General features: G+C 42.2%; 1 protein-coding gene across 4 annotated transcripts in view; it reads left to right on the top strand.

The window, feature by feature from the left end:
• ABCC3 (ATP binding cassette subfamily C member 3) overlaps positions 1-21,133 on the top strand; it is a 114,593-nt gene extending 93,460 nt beyond the window's left edge. For 2 of the 4 annotated variants that reach the window (XM_061616016.1, XM_061616014.1), the window contains 9 exons: positions 348-658; positions 5,993-6,192; positions 6,635-6,761; positions 8,887-8,988; positions 10,488-10,634; positions 11,770-11,928; positions 15,722-15,888; positions 17,179-17,373; positions 20,748-21,133. In XM_061616016.1, the coding sequence (XP_061472000.1) occupies positions 348-658; positions 5,993-6,192; positions 6,635-6,761; positions 8,887-8,988; positions 10,488-10,634; positions 11,770-11,928; positions 15,722-15,888; positions 17,179-17,373; positions 20,748-20,856 (1,517 nt within the window). In that variant the 3' untranslated portion in view covers positions 20,857-21,133. Of the gene's footprint in view, positions 1-347; positions 659-5,992; positions 6,193-6,634; positions 6,762-8,886; positions 8,989-10,487; positions 10,635-11,769; positions 11,929-15,721; positions 15,889-17,178; positions 17,374-20,747 lie in introns of those variants that run through there. The other 2 variants (XM_061616019.1, XM_061616017.1) reach the window with 2 other exon arrangements.
• Positions 21,134-21,181: the final 48 nt, after the last annotated feature.

Raw genomic sequence — 21,181 nt, 5'->3', positions numbered from 1 at the left:
CCTGTAATTTAAATATTAAGATTCTATATAATAAATAGGGATTTCTAAATTGCTTCTTACCCAATAGAAGTTTGTTGATTCATATTAAAATATATGTCCTACCCTTCATCATAAATTGATCACAGGGTGGGTCACAGCATAAAACAACAATCAAATCAACCAGAAAATATTAGCAAAAATTTCACAGTGAAGTCTTTATATGCAGCCTCCCTCCATCTGCCTCAAGGTGCATAAGACAATGCTGATTATTCAAAAAGCCTGATGGAGGAGTTGCAACGTTACTGTAAGAACAAAGCAACATGCAAATGATATGTTCAGTCACCTGTGTATTTCCCTTTTGCAAATAGGGCTTCTTGTGCTGATCTCCTCCTTTACCCTGGCAATGGGTGGCATCAGAGCAGCTCGTGCCCTCCACACAGCATTGCTGGAGAACAAACTCCATACTCCACAGTCTTTCTATGACACAACTCCAACTGGCCGAATCATCAACCGCTTCTCTAAAGACATCTACGTAATTGATGAAGTGATACCGCCAACTATCCTGATGTTCCTAGGAACCTTTTTCGTTTCTTTATCAACAATGATTGTGATCATGGCAAGCACCCCTCTCTTTGCTGTGGTTATAGTACCTCTAGCAATCCTGTACTTCTTTGCCCAGGTAATAGGGATAAGTACCTTTTTGGCTTTATTACTTGATTTTTTTTTTAACAGAATGCTAGATAGATTGTGTGATCGTTCTATTTATGACTATTTCAAGCCTGAAATTTGCAGCTACATAATATGTGCATAGCCACTGGATGTAATTTCTTTTGAGTGCAGAACCTGAAGTTCCATTCCTCAACAGAACTCCAGGTGTGTTCAGCACAGCATAGGCTTGTCCATAGTAATTTACATTCTGTGGTGGTGTTTTGTCCGCCTGCTCCCAGAACTCAAAATAGGATTTGTAACATTTTGTTGATGGTAGGCATGGTAGGAGGAGTAAGAGAAAAGGAGACATAGAACAGGATGGGTGGCTGACTCATTAGCAGCCTTGCACAAGACTCTTGTGCTTTTCTAAATCTTTCACAATGGGTCCTGCATGTTGCATCCTCTCTTTTTAATTTCTTTTTCTTCCATTTCTAATGTAATCATTATGTAAAAGGCAGTCAAGGGCATAATTTTGCAGTGCCACAGAGTAGAGAGCCAGTGTGGTATAGTGGTTAGAGCACTGGACTGGGACCTGGGAGACCAGGGTTCAAATCCCTGCTCAACCATGAAGCTCACTAGGTGACCATGGGCCAGTCACTGCCACAGCCTAACCTGCCTCACCGAGTTGTTGTGAGGATAAAATCAGGAGGGGGAGAACCATGTACACCACCTTGAGCTCCTTGGAGGAAAGGTGGGAAATAAATAAATAAATATTCTAAGGGACATTTAGTTTCTCATTAATTGAGAAGCATAAGTTCACAAATCACAATCCACAGATCTCTCAAGCTTTCTGTGATGGTGATGATACAGCAGCATAAAGCTAATCCATTCCATCCAGTAGTTTAGTACTGTAACTCTACTTTGTACAAACTGAAGAAATATATTAACTGAATTGCTTTAAGCGTTTCCCCCATTTTAGATAGCCGTACTTTTACCAAAGAGATACTCCTTTTTGAGCCAACTTTTAGCTGTTAATAGTTTAGTAAAAGCCAACCCAATAAAACCACACCTATCCTCAAAACCTAGATCCTTGATCCTCCCAATAACTAAGCAAAACCACTGATGATTAGGTCAACAGCATATAAAACCTGGTCAAAATACTTTAGAGCAGTCACTAAATATGAGGAAAAGCATTCCTTCTAAAAATGTTGTCTTCCCAGCATCATGTGCCAAGGCTTCTTTGTGTGAATCATCTTCAGCTATCCGCTACAGCTGTTTTCTGCAGGAGGCCTATTCTCTGCTTGTGCATTGTCTGGTCAGCAAAGTGTAGGTTAATCTGTGGAGTGCTGGTGCTGCAGGGGGTTGCAATAGAAAATCTTACAATACTGTGTATTCCAGGGGCCACTAACATTTTGGGGCCAAAGGGCACATCTGTAAACTGAAAAAACATTTGTGAGCATGTATGTACTGCAATTGCACACTCCCCCCCCCAGCAATTAGGGTTGAAAAAAGATTATTTTTCTCAAGCCTACTTGGGTGTGAGAGGGTGATCGTCCTGCAATTTACAGCTGGAGAGGCAAGAGTTAACTTTCCTTCCCTAGCTGTCATCTCCACAAAGATCACACCACCTTCCGCTGCAACAATTTGGCTTGAAAAAAGTTTTCTGTTAGATCCAATAGAAGGCTTTTAAAAAGCCTAATTGCAGTGGGGGAGGGGTGATTTTGAGGGATCAAAGCTCACGAGTAGAGAATAATAATAATAATAATAATAATTTAATTTGTGGGTCGCCTATCTGGCCAATGGCCACTCTAGGCGACGTACAATTTAACAACAATACATTACATCATAATAAAATACATCATAAAATACAATATAACAATAAAACAATAAAACAGTTCCAGTACAGAGTAGTAGGCTATTGGTCGTAAAAATTTAACCCTCCCCGGAAGTCCCAAAGGCCTGTCTGAAGAGCCAGGTCTTCAAAGCTTGTCGGAATACATTCAGGGAAGGGGCATGTCGAAGGTCATACGGGAGGGAGTTCCAGAAAGTGGGGGCCGCCGCTGAAAATGCCCTCTCTCTTGTCCCCGCCGACCTAGCTGTTTTAGTTGGTGGGATTGAGAGAAGGTCCTGTGTGGCTGATCTTGTTGGGCGGCATGGTTGGTGGCGCTGGAGGCGCTCCATCAGATAAACTGGGCCGAGACCGTATAGGGATTTAAAGGTTAATACCAACACCTTGAATTGGGCCCGGAAAATAACTGGAAGCCAGTGTAGGTCGAACAACACTGGGGTGATATGTTCCCGGCAGCGACAGTTTGTAAGTAGTCGAGCCGCAGCATTTTGTATAAGTTGTAATTTCCGGACCGTTTTCAAGGGTAACCCCACGTAGAGCGCATTACAGTAATCCAACCGAGAGGTGACCAGGGCATGTACCACCAGTGGGAGCTGATGAGCAGGAAGGTAGGGCTGCAGTCTACGAATAAGGTGTAATTGATACCAAGCTGCCCGGCTCACTGCCGAAATCTGAGCCTCCATGGACAGCTTGGAATCAAGAACAACCCCAAGGCTGCGGACCTGGTCCTTCAGGGGCAATTTCACCCCGTCGAACACCAGGTCAACATCTCCCAGCCTTCCCTTGTCTCCCACGAGTAGCACCTCAGTCTTATCAGGATTCAACTTCAGCCTGTTCCTTCCCATCCATCCACTCATGGATTCCAGGCACTTGGACATGGTCTCCACAGCAGACTCTGGTGAAGATTTAAACGAGAGATAGAGCTGAGTGTCATCCGCATATTGGTGACACTGCAGCCCAAATCTCCTGATGATTGTCCCCAGCGGCTTCATATAGATATTAAATAGCATGGGAGAGAGGATAGAGCCCTGTGGCACACCACAATTGAGAGGCCAAGGGTCTGAAGCCTCCTCCCCCAATGCTACCTGTTGATGCCTGTCGGAAAGAAAGGAATGGAACCACCGTAGTACAGTGCCTCCTATTCCCGATTCCTCCAGGCGATGTAAAAGGATACTGTGGTCGACAGTATCAAAAGCCGCTGAGAGATCGAGGAGGACAAGAAAGGTGAATTCTCCCCTATCTAATGCCCTCCTCATATCATCAACCAGAGTGACCAATGCTGTTTCAGTTCCATGACCAGTCCTGAAACCCAATTGGTATGGATCCAAATAATCCGTTTCATCCAAGTGTGTCGACAACTGATTAGCCACCACTCGCTCAATGATCTTGCCCAGGAATGGTAGATTCGAAATTGGGCAAAAGAATTCACCCTCTACCCCCCAATCTCCCCCATGTGAGAATTAGCCTTCTATTGGCTGCATATTCTATGACAGGTGAAGAACCTGCCTGTCTCCAGACATTGTTGGAGTCACACTCCCATCAGCCCCAGCCAGCATGGCCAATGGTGAGAGGGATTATCGGAACTGCAGTCCATCAATATCAGGCCACACATTCCCCCACCCATGTTCTTTATCTTAAAGGCCACTGTTCTGTTGACCAAGCAACAGCTCCTATTATGATCCCCAGGCCTGACAAAACCAGAGGCTTTATGCTGCTTTCTGATCCTAAGAGTTGATTTTTAAAAAATGTTTTATTTATTTACCGTCTTTTGGCCCAAAGGCTCTCAAAGTGGTGAACAGAATATGAGTACAAAAGAAAAACACAATCCAATTACAATAAATACAATCAATCAATTGATAAAAATAATATAAAATAGCAAGATTTCCAAATGTCCACCAATCACACTGGATTGTTCATGAGCTGCATTCATAGTCTTCCCCAGCATTCCACATCTCACTTAGCAGCCAGATTAATTCACATCTGTCCCCACAGCCACTTCCCTGGGTCTCTCCAGTCTCTCATCTAGGAGCAAGTCAATTCACATACAGTCACCCAGAGGAAGTGTCATCACCCTCATCGCACCCCAAAGGAGCAACCTGAGGCCGATGGCAACCTCCAAATGGGTTCTCTGGGAAACAGCTACAGTTGTAGAGAAGTCTTTAATCTTGGTCTTTGTGGGCAAGGCTAATTGGCCAGACCTTCTGGCCAGTTATTTATTTATTTAATTTAAAAAATTTCTGTCCTGCCCTTCTACCCTAAAATAGGGCACTCAGGGTGGCTCAGAATAAAATCATACACAATAAAAACACAAAAAACATTAAAATAGATAAAAATATATAAAATACAGTTAACAAATCTAGGACAGTGATATTAAAAGGGAACTAAAGGGGTAGAACAAAAAAGGGGGGAAATAAAATCAGTGTCAAGCTTGTACCTTCAGTCCCACGCCACCCCTCACCCCATTCCCTTCTGCATCTAAAGATAGCTTTGAGGCCAAAGAACCCACAAACCTTAGTGTAGGTAAGGCATTAAATGTCAGCCTCTGAAGTTCAAGCCCAGGAATCTCTGGTGGCATGTCACTAGAAACAGACTCAAAATACACACTGCTTCAAGGCTGTTGGTGGCATGTGAATATTTCTGTTTGATTAATAGCTTCTCTTTTAAGTGATCACTTAACAATTGAAATGGCACGGTATTCTCTGAATACATTTTAATGACAATTTCTCTAAGCTTAAATTACACAGACCGGCCACTCTAAAGAACACGTTAAAAGCACTACCCAAATGAAGGAATGCATGTTGGCAGCTCAGATTTACATAATAATAATAATAATCAAAATCCATATTTACCAAATGAATAGATCAATTACACCAATTAATCAACAAATGTTTTCAAGCCCTTATGAAACATTAGGACTTCAGAACTGCACAGCAGGACTTCCATGGTATCTCTGACAAGTCAACCAAATGCTTGTTTATAGCACTATTAGCAAAGGGAAAAACACTGATTAAATGCCATCTTGTACTTTTTTTCCCCTCTCCCCTACCCTGTGGAGAATGTATATCTCTGTTTTCTGAAAAGATTTTCTGTCCCAGGGAAGGATAAAGAACAGAAAGAAAGGGAGAGCCTTCCAAAACAGTACATGATATTACATATTGTTTATACAGCAGGGATGGCTTGAGAAAAAAATGTGCCAGAAGGATTTATTTGGGCTCCCTCTCCCCTCAAGGAGGTGTCTCATTGGAATGGGTGAGCTTTTCAGTGGGTGAGGCTAACCTGCCGAGGACCATTTGATTCTGGTGTCCCATAAATTGTCTCTAGGTCGAGAGTGAGATTTAGGACAAAACATTTTGTAAATATGTACAGCTTCGCTTTCCAAGGTGTTTACCACTCTTATGTTGGTACATCTGTGATACAATGTGTTAACAGTTCAGGCCAAATATCTAAAATGCTTTTAAACTTTCTTTGTTTTGTTTTTCTTTTTTATCTTTATGTCTTTCAATGGAACCTTGGCAGCGGTTCTATGTAGCTACCTCTCGCCAATTAAAGAGGCTGGAATCTGTCAGCAGATCCCCCATATATTCCCATTTTTCAGAAACTGTCACAGGAGCAAGCATCATCCGAGCTTATAAAAGAGAGAAGTCTTTTGTTTGCCTCAGTGACACAAAGGTGAATGACAACCAGAAAAGTTACTATCCTGGAATTGTATCCAACAGGTAAAACCAGTCTTTGAATTTAAAAAGAAAAGTAATTCAAATGTTTGAACTGGATAAACAACATCCACATTCCCTATATATCTGATGTTCAGGCTGTGCATGCCATCACTTATGTAGCTAAAACAGGACCACCCATTCATAAGAGGGAGGCATCAGCATGTTTGGGAGAACCCCAAAGTTTGCAGAAGTACATAAAATCTTTTTTTTTTAATTCTAAGGGGGTGGAACGTGCAAAATGGCCAATGATGGCTGAGAGTGTTCAGTGATCACAGAATGCGGCTGACTAGCTAATGTGGGGGAGGAAATGGAGGGGTAATGTAATGGAGTATCCTGAAAGACAGCACTCCACACTGCAACATTTTGTTGCAGGTCCCACTTGTTTTCATCTGTTGCAGTTTGAGTTCTGTACTACTTACTTTTTTTGTGTTTTCTCATTTAATAGGTGGCTGGGAGTTAGAGTTGAATTTGTAGGGAACTGCGTCGTATTTTTTGCAGCCCTTTTTGCTGTGTTAAGTAAAAACAATCTGAGCGCTGGCCTGGTTGGACTTTCCGTGTCCTATGCATTGCAGGTGTGTAGTGTGTGTTTCAGGAGAGACCTCATATAAATAGCAGAACTGAAATATCATTACAGTGTGACCTTTTCATTAGGCATTTTGGCTGCAGCATTTCTGCCTTCTTCTTAGGGGGAAGAACAGGGGTGCAGGGAAAGTGATAAGTAAAATGAAATTCAGGAAAATAGGAAGAAGAACAAACAAGGAATAAAAAGAAATACTTTCTAAAGGCACCAGAAGGTCAGCTTAGATTCGTCTGTTGAATTTTTCATTATTAAAATCCCCACCACATAGTCCATCAAATTTTGTGCAGGGGGGGGGGAAGGCATTAGTTATGTATTTGAATGCAAGCAGAATTTCTTTTGTTTAAAGAAAAGAAGATCATTAGGTTCCTTCACTCTTATTCAGAAAAAAATATCAAAATATGCACATGCATGAGTGCATGCGCGCGCGCGCACACACACACACATACATACATATGTAGTGGCATAGAGGCCATTCGGTATAGTCCCATAGCACTGGAAGTGAATGTGAATGAAGCAACAGCCAGGTGAGAAAGACCCATGCAGCTGATTCCACCTACCTGGTTAGTGTGTCGTATTCTCTCATGCACGTGCACATCCCTTTATTTATTTTAATTTTTTCTGTGCCACCCTTCAATGTAAAATTTCTAGGGCAGTTTATAATAACTAATGAAAACACAATAAAAACTACAGAAAAGCAGTGCGAAAAGCAATCACAGCAGGGCAACAATAATAATAAAAAATCTTCAGAGGTTGAGAAAATCAAGAAGTCTTTGCCTGGTGCCTGAAGATATATCCAGTGAACCTTACTGGGGAAAGAGCCCCACAAGCAAGGCACCGCAGCCAAAAAGGCCTTCTCCCTCGTAGCTATGGAGGGGTGGGACTGTGGCTCCCAAAGGGTGAAGGAAGCCTTAGGAAAGCATACCATGGCAATGTTGTACAACAAAGCTTGTGTCCAGAGCTCCTTGTTATACTGGGATAAAGGAAGAAAAAAACACACTTAAGGTTTTAGCACTATATTCTGGTAAATTGTCTACAGAAGGGCATTTAGTTAAGGACGGCATATCGGCTTAGGCAATCTATGAGGGATTTAACTACCCTTTCAGTAAGGTGTGAGGTCATCAGCATTACGAAGAGCGTGTTTGGTTCGATACAGCTTTGAAATCCTGAAGCAAAAGAGTGGGCTTCAGTTTAAAAAGTGCCCTGCCATAGTTCAATCAGAAGTTACAATCTTTGATGGAGAAATTGCTTTGTGAAATTCTTGGTCCTATGCTATTGCATCTGGCCAGATCAGAAGATTTGAGCTATGCCTCTCAGCTTTAAAAGCTATGAATGCTGATTTGGTGGAAAGGAGAGGCACACTGATTGAATCTCTATCCCAGGTAACAGTGGGATCACACACAAAAATTGGCAAAGCAATGAATTCTACCACTATGCGTTTATATTAAATGGAATATAAGAAATAGTGATACCCTTGATAGTTTATAATCAGCTCTCAGAAGGTTTCAGGAAAATTGAAGGTATTGTAGTTTATTGGATGTGTGCATCCTCATTTCCTTATAGGGATTTGCAATAAGATTAGATACTGGAATGTTAGGCCTATCCACATGGTGTCATTGTAAGCATGGGTAGCTACAGGGTTTTGGGGCCAAGTTATTTTTCTTATTGGCTTAGCCTTCCGGAGGGAGGAGAGGCAATAGCGTGAATGAAGGAGATGGAACAGACATTAATGAGAGGGCAATAATGGAAATGTGAAAGGGGAGGAACACAGATGGGGATGTAAGATGATATCTAACCTTCCCAATTCCAATGTATGGCTTCTGTTCAGCTTAACATAATGGTAGCTGAATTTCAAGATGGTCTGTAGCAGGGGACACCAGTTTGGTGCCCTCCAGATGCTGTTGGACTGCAACTCCCATCATCCCTGACTATTGGTCATGCTGGCTAGGGCTGATGGGAACATCTAGTGTACTTCATCTGCTTGAACACTGGAGGGCACCACATTGGTTACCTTTGCTCTATAGGAAAATGCTGTTAAATATAACAACAGTCACAAAGTTAGAAGTAATGTATTTTTCATAGCAGTACAAAACAGGTAACACATTGTTGTCATTGCTTAGGTGACGATGTCTCTGAACTGGATGGTACGAATGACATCTGACCTGGAAAGCAATATTGTGGCTGTAGAAAGAGTGAAGGAATATTCTGAGACTAAAACTGAGGTGAGTTCCTAAGAGTTGAATGGGAAATGTTCCTTCTGGAAACACCAGAAGGGTGTTAAGGGCTTTTGTTCTTGCCTATGAGGCTTAAATATATTTTTACTTAAGTTAGTTTGTCATGGAAATGCATAATTTCTATATTGGCTATATCCGGGAAGAGATCTTACAGCCCTCCCATATGTTGTTGGGCTACAGCTCTCATGATCCCTGATCATTTGCTATGCCACCTGGACCTGATGGAAGTTGGAATCCAAAAACATCTGGAGGGCCACAGGTTCCCCTTCCCTGGTATCATTCATTGTTATGTCTATGTATTAATATACATTCATCACATCTGCTTTCTGTCCTGTGACAACAGGACACTTGAAGTGCAATATTCCTGACTCTATGAACAAATTTGTATTCTAATAAAAAAGCATGAAAGTCCACTCAGATTAATAATAATAAAGGGTACTCTGCTAATGACCAGTTCTTGTCAAGCAGCAGTTCTGAAGCAGAGATGGCAATAAGTTTTTTCTTAGTGAATAAGCATGCAAGCCTTCCAATTACATAACTGCTTAGGTAAAATGAAAAAGTAACTATTGCTCACCTGTAGAGTTCAAGGTTGGCTAGAAAGTCCATTAATTGTATTCACTACATCAGTAATATGCATCCCGTCCAGGACAGTGCTTTCTTAAAGCTAGATAGTAAAGCTGAGCACTTATGAAATCTGATTGATTTCAGTGGAGAAGGGTAAACGTGTTCCTGATTCTCCCATGGATATACTGTAAATGGAACTTTAACGTGCTTAACTTTGGCTGGATTTCACCCTTGCAATTAAGCTATTATTTTGTCTGAGGGTTTTTAAAAAAATTGCATTTACAATCAAACCTTTATCTCAATTCTAGATATATTCCATTCTGCTTGATGAAGACAGATACACAACTAAAAAGTTTGCATGTTCCCTTACCAACAGGAAACTGATACAATAAAATATAACATGCTACTTATATCTCTGATGTCATTTAATACTGACATGTACATGTCTAGGAGAATGAATTCCTCAAGGGCTATTTATCTAAAACTGGCTGAAAGAAGGGATATTGATGTGCTTCTTCATGTGGGTATCCACTGTGTAACTCAGGAGTGGGGAACTGTGGACCTCCAGAGGTTGCTGGATGTGAGCTTCTGTTAGTCCCAGCCAGCACGGCCAATGGTCAGGATGATGGGAGTTGTAGTTCAGCAACACCTGAACGGCCACAAGTTCCCCACCCTTGGTGTAACTAATTAGTAATTACATTACATTCAGTAGCAAGCAACTTATATTTGTATCATCTTTGAATCTCATCCTATGTGGTGGTGGAGTAAAGTGAAGCAGAGTTTGCCTATCTTTAAATGATTCAGCGAACAAACAATGTAAATTAAAGTCTGTGGGAAAACGTATTCAACTATCCTTGAACTTTTTATATAATATTTTGTTTTAAAAGTTAACACAATATGTTCTGATTTTCTCTCTCCTCTAGGCTCCCTGGATAATTCAAGACAAAAGACCACCAGAAGACTGGCCCACCCAGGGAGAAGTGCAGTTTACAAACTATTCTGTCAGGTATAGGAAAGGCTTGGACTTGGTGCTGAAAGACCTCAGCCTGAATGTGAAAGGTGGAGAAAAGGTATAATCACAGCTCAGCTGCTTACTTGTCATGGACAGAATCAAATCATGTGTGCAGTAACTTGAGGTTTACAAGCCAGATTTTCAGCTTCATTCAGTGCATCTATAGGGATTTAGGGAGCTGCCTTGTACTAGGTCAGACCATCAAGCTTAATATTGTCTACACAGATTGGTAGGGGCTCTCAAGCATTCCACACAGGGGTCTTTCCCAGTCTTACCTTGAAATGCCAGAGACTGAATTTAGGACCTTCTGCATGCCAAGCATATGTTCTACTACTTCGCTGTGGCCCCATCTCCAGTGTAAGCAGCAGATCCTGAGAGTGTTGGTTGGAGAAGCAGCAACTTCTGAATTGCATCCTTCATCTTCCTCAGTCTTTCCTGTCTCCAGAGTCTCTTTGCATCTGTTATTTCAGCTTCTGTTTCTACCTTCAATAACAACTTTCATCACCAACTTCCACACATGCCATCAGCACAATTCCTTGTTGCCCCACCTAAATACAAGGTGGGGTCTCTGTATACTTGCAGGACTCCCCAAGTGGCTAGAAAAAGATTACTTTACAAAAAGAAAAAGAACCATGAAAACACTCATCTCAACAAAGCCCTCCCATAGGAACAGAGTGTATGAAAACCTTGAGAAAGGTTTTCTAAGAGAAGAAAATAAGACACTGTAAATTAGAAGTCATAGACAAGTTGAACTCTAATCCATGAAAGCGAAACAGATCAAGCATTAATAACAGGCCAAAGCAATGTGATGTGTAGGAAAAATTATCTATTCATGGAATGTCAGAGAAGGCTTCTATGACTGGAAGAAGGGAGAGACCATTTTTACTAATTTCCCCCTTCCTTTTGCAACCTTCCTTTGCCAACCCAAATCTGCTCCAAAGGGTTGGGGGACCTTTTGGGACAGTGTGAGAGAGAGCAGAGGGGGGTTGCAGAAGAAGAGAGGACCCCATTTATTGATTTTAAATTTGTTTTACATAGTGATAAAGATGAAGAAAAATAACTTTGTAGACTAACATAATCGGGACAAGCTCTATAAATTCTCTGGGGTTTGAAGTTCAAATAATCTTTTTATCTTCTAATGGAGTCATTACCTGATTTTTAACCAAACCTAATTTTTCAAACTTATGAATTAGATTGGGATTGTTGGAAGAACTGGTGCTGGCAAGTCCTCTATGACCCTCTGCCTCTTCAGGATCCTAGAAGCTGTGGAGGGGGAAATCAAGATTGATGGGATGAGAATCTCAGAGATTGGCCTTCATGATTTACGATCCAAGCTGACTATTATTCCTCAGGTAAGATAGCCTGGGTCTTTAGAGAGTCACTAAATATAACTTAACACAGCAAACTACTGTGTTGTGCAAAGGGAGACACTTGCAAGCTAGGTCAGGTTACATATCTGGGACAAGTAGTTACATGACTTTAGGACAGTTGCTTTGTGCCTCAGGGCAGGAATCAACTGGCAACCAAGAGAGTGGATTTGAATGAGTTTTGTAAACAGAACAACTCTGTAGCAATTCATGTTAAGATGTATTGTCCAATCAAACAAGCTTTAATTTCTCTGGCTCCCTAAGTTTCATAAGCATACCTCAGAAAATGAAGAGGTTTTGTTTTTTCATGTCTATAGCCTAGCGCTCCTAGTTTTATGTTCTCGGTTTAACATTTCGTGCTGTAAAAGCTTACGGTGGACAACATAGTTGTGTCTTTCCATACATCCCATCCCCAGAAAGCAGTTGTTGTTTTTAGAAGCTTAAACTTATCACTAGCCAGAATCCAGCATCAGTGGTGCTAGATTCTCATCACCACATCATGGAAGGGATTGGGGGTAGCCCTGCTTCTGGGAGATAAGATTTTCCTTTTCCTTTCATTTTTTTCACAGCCTTTAAGTGGGCTGGGGGAAGAACTCAAGAGAAAATTGTAACTTACCAACAAACATTAGTACCTCAAAATGGCACTCATCAGAATAATATAATGGCCACCATGAATTAGTTTCCTGTGACACATTCATGTAACAGTCAGGAACTGGATCCACCCCTTATGTGCCATCAGTCACCTGATGTCACTATGACATCAGGTGACCCACTTTCCTTTGCCTGTACAGTTTGAAATCAAACTGCATGGAAAAAGGCACAGTGCTTTATAAGCACCGTTGATCAGCTGGTTGTTGATGCTTGTGCAGCAACACTATTGATCAGCTGTGCCTGCAAACCCTGCTATTTACCTGCCTTGCACCTGATGTCATATATGACATTGGGTGTAGGCCAGGTGGGCATGGCTTAGCGGAAATGGCATTGCAGGCCAACTGGGGAAGCCTGACAGGCCTAATTAGGTCCAAGAGCCAGACATTCCCACCGCTAGTGCAAGCAACCACAAATCACACATTACTTAATGTTATAACTACATGTTATACAAAACACAGGGCTCCCACTGAAAATGGCAGCTTAATGTTGAATTCCATTCTCCCTTTCTTAATGTGCAATACAACGTACCTCATGTCCTGGTGTCATTTTCGTGTGGTCACATTTGCACATCACACTAGCTTACAATGACATGAAAAAGCCTAATGAGGTGCAGTGAGCCTCTGGCTTGCACACGCCACCTCTCTCCATCTCCTCCTCCTATGCAGCAGAGAGAAGGAGTTTGCAAGCTTCCACTTCCACTTCTGCTTAACTGGTTTGTTGTTTTGTCCAAACTGACCAGCTGGTTAACGTTAACAATGGTTTGTTTTAAAAACATAGGGTTTTTTTAAAAAAAAAAGCAATGAGTTGGTGTGTTGTAAACAAACTATAGTTAACTAGGGGCTTCATGCACCAACCCTCCCACACACTACTCAGGGGTTCCCAAACACACACACACACACAGAACCAGCTGCTCCCAAACGCACCCACACAAGGACCCACCTGAGACTCTCAAACACACACCTCTCCCAAAATGCCCCCCACATTCCCAGGGATTCCCAAACATACACATACACACCAGGCACCCCCAAATGCACACACACGCGTGTGCACACACACACAGGCAAATCCCCAAATGCCCCACTCCCAGGCAACTTCCAACATGGCCCCCAGACTCTCACCACCACCCCACTTAGGCAGCTTACCGGCCTCTTGCCTGCCCAGGCTGTCGCCGCCCCACCTCAACTACTTACCTGCCTCTTGCATTGTCACTATGCCCCCTTTGTGCACCTGCCCCCATCCTTGCTTCCCTCAGTCCCTAGGCTTGCTAGCCTGCCATCCTGCCATCTTACCCTGCCCCCATCGTGACAGCTTACAAAAATATTGTATAGTTAGATTAGATAGATATTAGTTAGCTATATTGACTATAACATAGGAATCTATTTTTGATAAAATGACAAACTGCAGTTAAGCAAAAGCAGAAGTTTCCAAGCTCTTCCTGGCCACGTGTGAGGATGGGAGGAGAGCAGGCTGCAGCTCATTCAGGCTTGTTCATGTGATGCTAAACTATGGTTTAGCATGATGTACAAGCGTTTTCCCTGCCCCCATCCCACATAATGGGCTGTGGGTTTTGTTTTGTTTTGTGGCAGGGAAGAAACATAGAAGGTACAATTTACCTCATGTCCTGAAATTGCTATCACTTGTTACAGATGGAGAAGAGGAACTCAACACAGGGCTGTTGATTTCTTATGTTGTTCTTTAAAAGCATTCCATTCTGCCCTCATTGCCACAATAGCTGGGATTGCAAAGAGGGAAACTGTGTATTTTTCCAGTAATGCATATGAGAGCAAGGAAAATTGGTTTCCCAAGAATGGATGTGCTAGCTTAGTGAACATTGTCTTGACTATACTCGACAAATGACTATTTTTATTGTTGTTGTTTATTTCTATCCCTCCTTTTGGCCAAAAGGCTCTCAAAGCGGCTTACAAAAAATAAACCCAAATATAGAAATACATATACATAAAAAAGTACAATTTACAAAAATTAAATAACAAGGTAATAACATTATTAAAAAGTAACAATAACAACTTTAAATGAAAATACAACAAATCACACTTTCCCAACACTTTCCTAATAAATTCCTAACAATTAGACGTCTACTAGTTCTTACATCAATATGTTGACATCAGAACATGATACCACTGAGGTCTCCTGCTGGTACTGCATCTGCCAGTCCTAAAACAGGAAAAGGAGCAGGAGCAGGCCAGCTTTTTGCCAACACAGACAGTGTCCACAGTAAGCAGTACTTCAGCTTGATCACGAATATACTCTTCCCTCCCCTCCCCCTCCCCACAAAACTTGTCTGGAAAAGGTAATAAAATATAGATCAGGTATCACTTGGGGGGGGACCAGGGGGGACAGTGCACTCGTTTAACAAAGGAACAGTAAGATGGCAGGTTTTTTGCTAACGCTGCCTTTTGGCCGATACCTCCTATAATACATGCACCCGCAGAGGCCTTTCCTGGTGCCTGCAGGGATCCTCTCTCCTTGCCCACCCCCTGCTGAAATTAGGCTTGAGTGAAGCATTCTGTTGTAGCCAGCAGAACAGGTTATGTTGTGTGCTTGGTTGCGGGGTGTGTACAGTGCCCACAACAGTTTCTCCCATTTGCAAATGTGCTCGTGGGACCAACAAGGTTGGCAACTCCTGCACTATGCGAAAAATCCTTCCTTGTGCTTGAGAGTTTTGTCGCTGAGATTGTCTTTATGCCACATGCTGGTGCAGAACCTAGCACAAAATATGGTTCCTAATGGATGCCATTAATTAATGCAGATAAGAAATTGGGTTACTGAAGTTTCAGATACGTAATAATGGTAAGTTGATATCGTTCTCCAGTATATGATGGGACAGTGGTTAAGATACTTGGCTTCCATTCCTGATGAGGTCTGAGGCAGCTTGGATGACCACTTTGTGTTCCCTCAGCTGTAAAGGACTTGGTTCACTGGATTGTGGAAATCAAATATGGTGCTGGGTATATCATCAGTGTATTGCAAACCACAGAAACATTCTTGCCTTAACCACATGAATGAATTAGAATTTACTCAGGAAATACTTAAAAGTATATTTCTATATTCCTTAATGACTCATGGTTGTTGTTTTTAATTGTGTTCTAATAGTATTTATTTTATTAAGGACCCTGTTCTTTTTTCTGGAACACTCCGAATGAATTTGGATCCATTTAATAAATATTCTGAGGAAGAAATATGGAAAGCTCTTGAACTGTCCCATTTGAAGAGGTTTGTCAGCAGCCAGCCAGCTATGCTGGATTACGAATGCTCAGAAGGAGGAGAAAATCTTAGGTAACTGTAACCTTTTCAAGAAATAGACCCAACTAGAAGCCAACAGTTGGCTAGCTAGCTCACATTAATATGGTGGAATTCACCTTCCATACATCCCAGGTCCTCATCCCAGTCTCCGCATGCTCTATGTGCGGTTTTAATCCCAGCCAAACTGATACTTCTTTCTTCGCCCACAGAGCCTGGGCTGCTGTTTATTCTCTAAGCAACTGAACTTTCCAGTGCCACTGTTAGAACTTGAAGAGCTCACTAGATTCTCCCCTTCCTAAATAAGTGTTTATTATTTACATTTATATACCACCCTTTCTGCCTCCCAAATTGCTTAGGACAGCAAACTTGGTTCATCCCTCCCCACCTATTCCCATGATATTCTCACCACAACTCTGTGATGTGAGTTAGGCTGAGAAATAGTGACTGGCACAAGGGCATGCCTTCTGTCATAAGAATGCCTCCATTCAGGTCCCGTCCAACAGTAGAGGCATATGGAATGCTATCATTCTAACAGCAGCTGCCCCAGCAGGTCTTGGAGAGAACACCACTGCTTGGATTTTTTTTTAAGTAGGTACTCAAGGACAGTATAGCAGCTCATCAGTATTCCATTGGCTGCCCAAGAGACAGATGCAGTTGCACAAGAGAGAGGATTTTTCCACAAGCCTTGAACCCTTGATGTGCTATTTTTATGTTATTCAGCACATAAGACAAGACTTGAGGGGTGAGGGTTCACCAAAATCTGAATTTACCTTACACTGGCCATACTTTATGTTGGACTGGATGCTCAGTTCTGCTGGTTTTGCATTTTTGTCGTTTTGAATAGTATGTGGTTGTTCTAATTGATGGTTGTTAGCCACCTTGAAGGCTTCTGAGGTAAGGCCAGAATAAACAGGTTTTAAATAAATACATAAACAAACATACATTACAGGGACCATGTGGCTGTTGCCAACCCACAGTAGTTCTCCATCTACTCCTGCATCTTTCTGTAATGTTTAGAAAACAAAACATATGGACAGTGTTGTGTTTGGCATTTCCAACCTCCTGTTCCATTTCATGGGCTGCCACTTGCAGGGGGCAGGGAAACACTGAACATGATGACATGTCACATGCTCCTTTTTTCCTAAACATGATTGGAGAACTGTGTAGGAGGAAGACAGATCAGCAACAGCTATGTATCTCCTGAACATTTGGTTAGGGCTTCAGTCATTCACTAGTATAGTGTTGAGAGATTTGAAAAAATGTCATATCTTTGACATGCCCATTGATTTTTTTTAAAAAAAATGTTTCATTTGCTTTTTCCAGTGTTGGCCAAAGGCAGCTTGTTTGCTTGGCAAGAGCTCTCCTCCGCAAAACCAGGATTCTGGTTCTGGATGAAGCTACTGCAGCAATCGACCTTGAGACAGATGATCTCATTCAGATGACAATAAGAACCCAATTTGAAGATTGTACTGTGCTAACAATAGCACACAGGCTAAATACAATTATGGATTATACCAGGTAACTGTGAATGATAGATGCGTAACTATGATCTCCATGTAGCCCCATTTTCAGAATGTTCTGTAAGACTACTTCTGGACTTATATCTGCCCACCTTAAAACAGAAAACAGGTGAAGCCAATATACAGCTTGTAATTAAGCCCACTATCAGATCAGTAAAGAGGCTTAAGTCTTATGTCCTGTTTTAGGAACAGATCTCTAAAAAACAGTTGAATTGTATCATTCAGTTAAGAGCATGAAACTTAGGATATCTTTGCTCCAGCTTCTTTTCTTAGGGCATATCTGGTGCTGCAACTTCTTGGGAATGGTTTCAGTTGATGCAGCCTGATGACGTGGACAAGGTACTTGTGATAATGTGTCCAGCAACGTGTCCTCTCAACCCTTGCCCTTCTTGGCTTATTAAAGCTTGCCAAGGGGGTCTGACCTAGTGGATCCAGGGTGTGGTCAACGCATCATTGTGGGAGGGAGTGGTTCCAGACGCCTTGAAAGAGGTGGTGATTCGACCACTCCTGAAAAAGCCCACCCTGGACCCATTGGTTTGTGACAACTACCAACCGGTTGCAAATACCCCCTTCTTAGGGAAGGTGATTGAAAGGGTTGTGGTGCAGCAACTGCAAGTACTCTTGGATGAAACAGATTATCTTGACCCATCCCAGTCTGGGTTCAGGCCTGGTTATGGGACTGAATCGGCCTTGGTCGCCCTGGATGACCTTTATCGGGAGAAGGACAGGGGGAGTGCGACCCTGTTGTTCTTACTTGATCTCTCAATGGCTTTTGATGCCGTTGACCATAGTATCCTTCTGGGCCGACTTGGTGAGATGGGTATTGGAGATACTGTTTTACAATGGTTCCGATCCTATCTCCAGGGTCGTTCTCAGAGAATAGCATTGGGTGACTGTCTTTCGGCCCCCTGGCAGCTGTGCTGTGGGGTGCTGCAGGGTACCATCTTGTCCCTCATGCTGTTTAACAATCTATATAAAGCCCTTGGGAGCAGTCATCAGGAGCTTTGGCACGAGGTGTCAACAGTATGCTGATGATACCCGGCTCTATTTCTCCGTCACGTCTGAATCAGGAGAGGCCGTGCAGGCCCTGGACCGCTGCCTGGGCTGGATGAGGGCCAATAAACTGAGTCTAAGTCCTAGCAAGACGGAGGCGCTGTGGGTTGGTGGTTCCTGAGTTCGGATAATAGGTCAGTTGCCTGCTTTGGATGGGGTCGTACTCCCTCTGAAAGAGCAGGTCTGTAGCCTGGGGGTGCTCCTGGATCCTTCTTTGTCGCTAGAGGCCCAGGTGACCTCAGTGGCTAGGAGTGCCTTTTGCCAGCTTCGGCTGATGAGACAGCTGCGGCCATTTCTGGACAGGGATAGCCTGACCACTCTTGCCCATGCACTGGTAACCTCCAGACTGGATTACTGTAATGTGCTCTATATGGGGCTGCCCTTGAGGTTGGTCCAGAAGCTACAGCTGGTGCAAAATGCGGTGGCAAGACTGCTCACTGGAGCAGGGTATCGCCAACATGTCACCCCACTGCTGAAAGAATTGCACTGGCTGCCCATTTGCTACCCGACCAAGTTCAAGGTTCTAGTTTTGGTGTACAAAGCCCTATACAGCTCAGGACCAGGTTACCTGAAAGACTGTCTTATGTTTTACATATCCAGTCGATCACTGCGCTCTGCAGGTGAGGGCCTCCTGCAGATACCATCTTATCAGGAGGTTCGTTCTGCACAACATAAGAAACGGACCTTTAGTGTGGCGGCACCTACCCTGTGGAATTCCCTCCCTTTGAATATTAGGCAGGCGCCATCTCTGCTATCTTTTCGGTGCCTTTTGAAGACTTTCCTCTTTCAACAAGCCTTTTAAGTTGGGACCTATCCCAGTCTGCATCTGTGTCAGAATTGTTTAATATGTTTTTTAATAATGTTTTAACCCTTTTTTAAAGTTGTTTTTTTAAAATGTTTTTAATGCTGTTTTGTTTTAATGTATTTTAAGATCTGTTTTTATGATGTTTTAAAGTGTTTTAGTGCTTTGTTTGCCGCCCTGGGCTCCTGCTGGAGGAAAGGCAGGATACAAATAAAATAAATAAATAAATATCTAGGTCTGGGCCGTGGCCAGTGGTTGTTGGACCACAGCTATCATTATTACTGTCCATTGGCCAGGCTGGCTGGAGCTGAAGGGAGCTACAGTCCCAACATCTAGAGCCACAGATTCCCTGCGCCAGGTGTTCATTAGCTAGTGCTTCACTTCCTGGTTTTATAGTCCCACCCCTAAAAAATGCTTCGTTTCCTGTGGTGCTTCAGGCAGTATCCGTACAGTTATGAGAAAAATTGCTCACATCCTTAGAATAGCTCTGGTAGCTGGGAACAGTTCTACCACTTTGTTTTAAGGGGCAGACTGGAATTCTGGGAGCAGATCTTGAAAGTGAGCACCCCAATCAGATGCTTCATATGGCAGGCTGGAGTGGTTATTTTCCCACTGCACTCTGTAGATGTGCAGTTTGCACCAGCAAGAGCAACAGAATGTTCTAAGAGCAAGGAGGAAATGTTTGCTTTCCTGTCTCCCAGAAAGCAGTTTAATGATGCAAATACACCTCTAAGGTAGGATTGCTCATCTAATCACCTACCCTATAGCATTATATCACCTTAACTTTTCATCAAATGGACTTCAGTGGCAACAAGGAGGGAAGAAACGGGCACAAAAATGGAAGAAGGTATAGGAAGTCAGCAGATTCAAAATACTATATGGGAATGCCCATATGGGAAACCCACTCAAAATAATAGCAGCAATATTATTTGCAATCAAGCCATTAATCAGCTGATCTCATGAGGCACAGAAAGATCTTCTCAGAAGACTACAGAGGAAAGTAGAATTCTGTGCCACAGTAATGAAATTCTTGTGCAAGTTAAGCTATTTAGGAATTTTCATCTGCCAGAAATTTACTGTTGCTTACCGTTTATATATTCATTGAATTTACAGAATGCTTCACATTTTTTCTGCTCATTCTTATAACAGCCTCATGAAGGAATCGGGTATTTCGGTTTTCTAGGGAAGTTGTTCATGCCAAGTGTGACTTGCCTGAGACTGTACAGTGAGTCTTATGGCAATGATGAGACATGATCTTAGATTCACATCCAATACTTGTCCCCTATGAATTTCCATTTTTCCTCTCTGTTTATGATTTTTCTTAAGCATGTAGACTAGACTAGAAATCATTTTTTTTTTAAAGAAGCAGAGGAAAGAGAATCTTTAAAAAGCTGCTGGATTTTGCCGTTAGTAGACCTTGTGACAACAGAACTTTCTGGGTCCCCCAGTCTGGGTTAACAACTTTTGTACAGAAAGGCATTTTCTGAAATGTAAACACTTTCCTTCTTGTTTTGTAGAGTCCTTGTTCTAGAAAAAGGAGCAATTGCTGAATTTGACACACCTTCAACACTCATAGCATCCAGAGGGCTTTTCTATGGTATGGCCAAAGATGCTGGATTGGCATAACAGGACAGCTGATATACAACATCAAAGGACTAGTTACTGGGATTCTTTTTTAAACCTGAATGTACTGTACTTTTCCAAACAGCATTTTTGCTATGCAGGAGCAAAATATTTCATACGTCTGAGAATCAGAAATTTAATTTTATATTTTTAAACATATTTTCTACATACAGATGTATTTTTTTTACCTGACAAACATCTTGCTAAAATGGATGTGTGTGTATGCATAGCACTTAACTGTATTTTTATTATTTAGTAAATTACAGCTAGTAAAGCAATAGTTCTAGCATCGTTCTTCAAAGTCCATTTTCCGTTAAGTAAAAAGAAT

Source organism: Rhineura floridana, chromosome 3, assembly GCF_030035675.1.
Source record: "Rhineura floridana isolate rRhiFlo1 chromosome 3, rRhiFlo1.hap2, whole genome shotgun sequence".
In the NCBI taxonomy this organism is placed as follows: Eukaryota; Metazoa; Chordata; class Lepidosauria; order Squamata; family Rhineuridae; genus Rhineura; species Rhineura floridana.
Note: the sequence above shows the minus strand (reverse complement) of the source record. Positions and strands in the feature narration are given on the sequence as shown.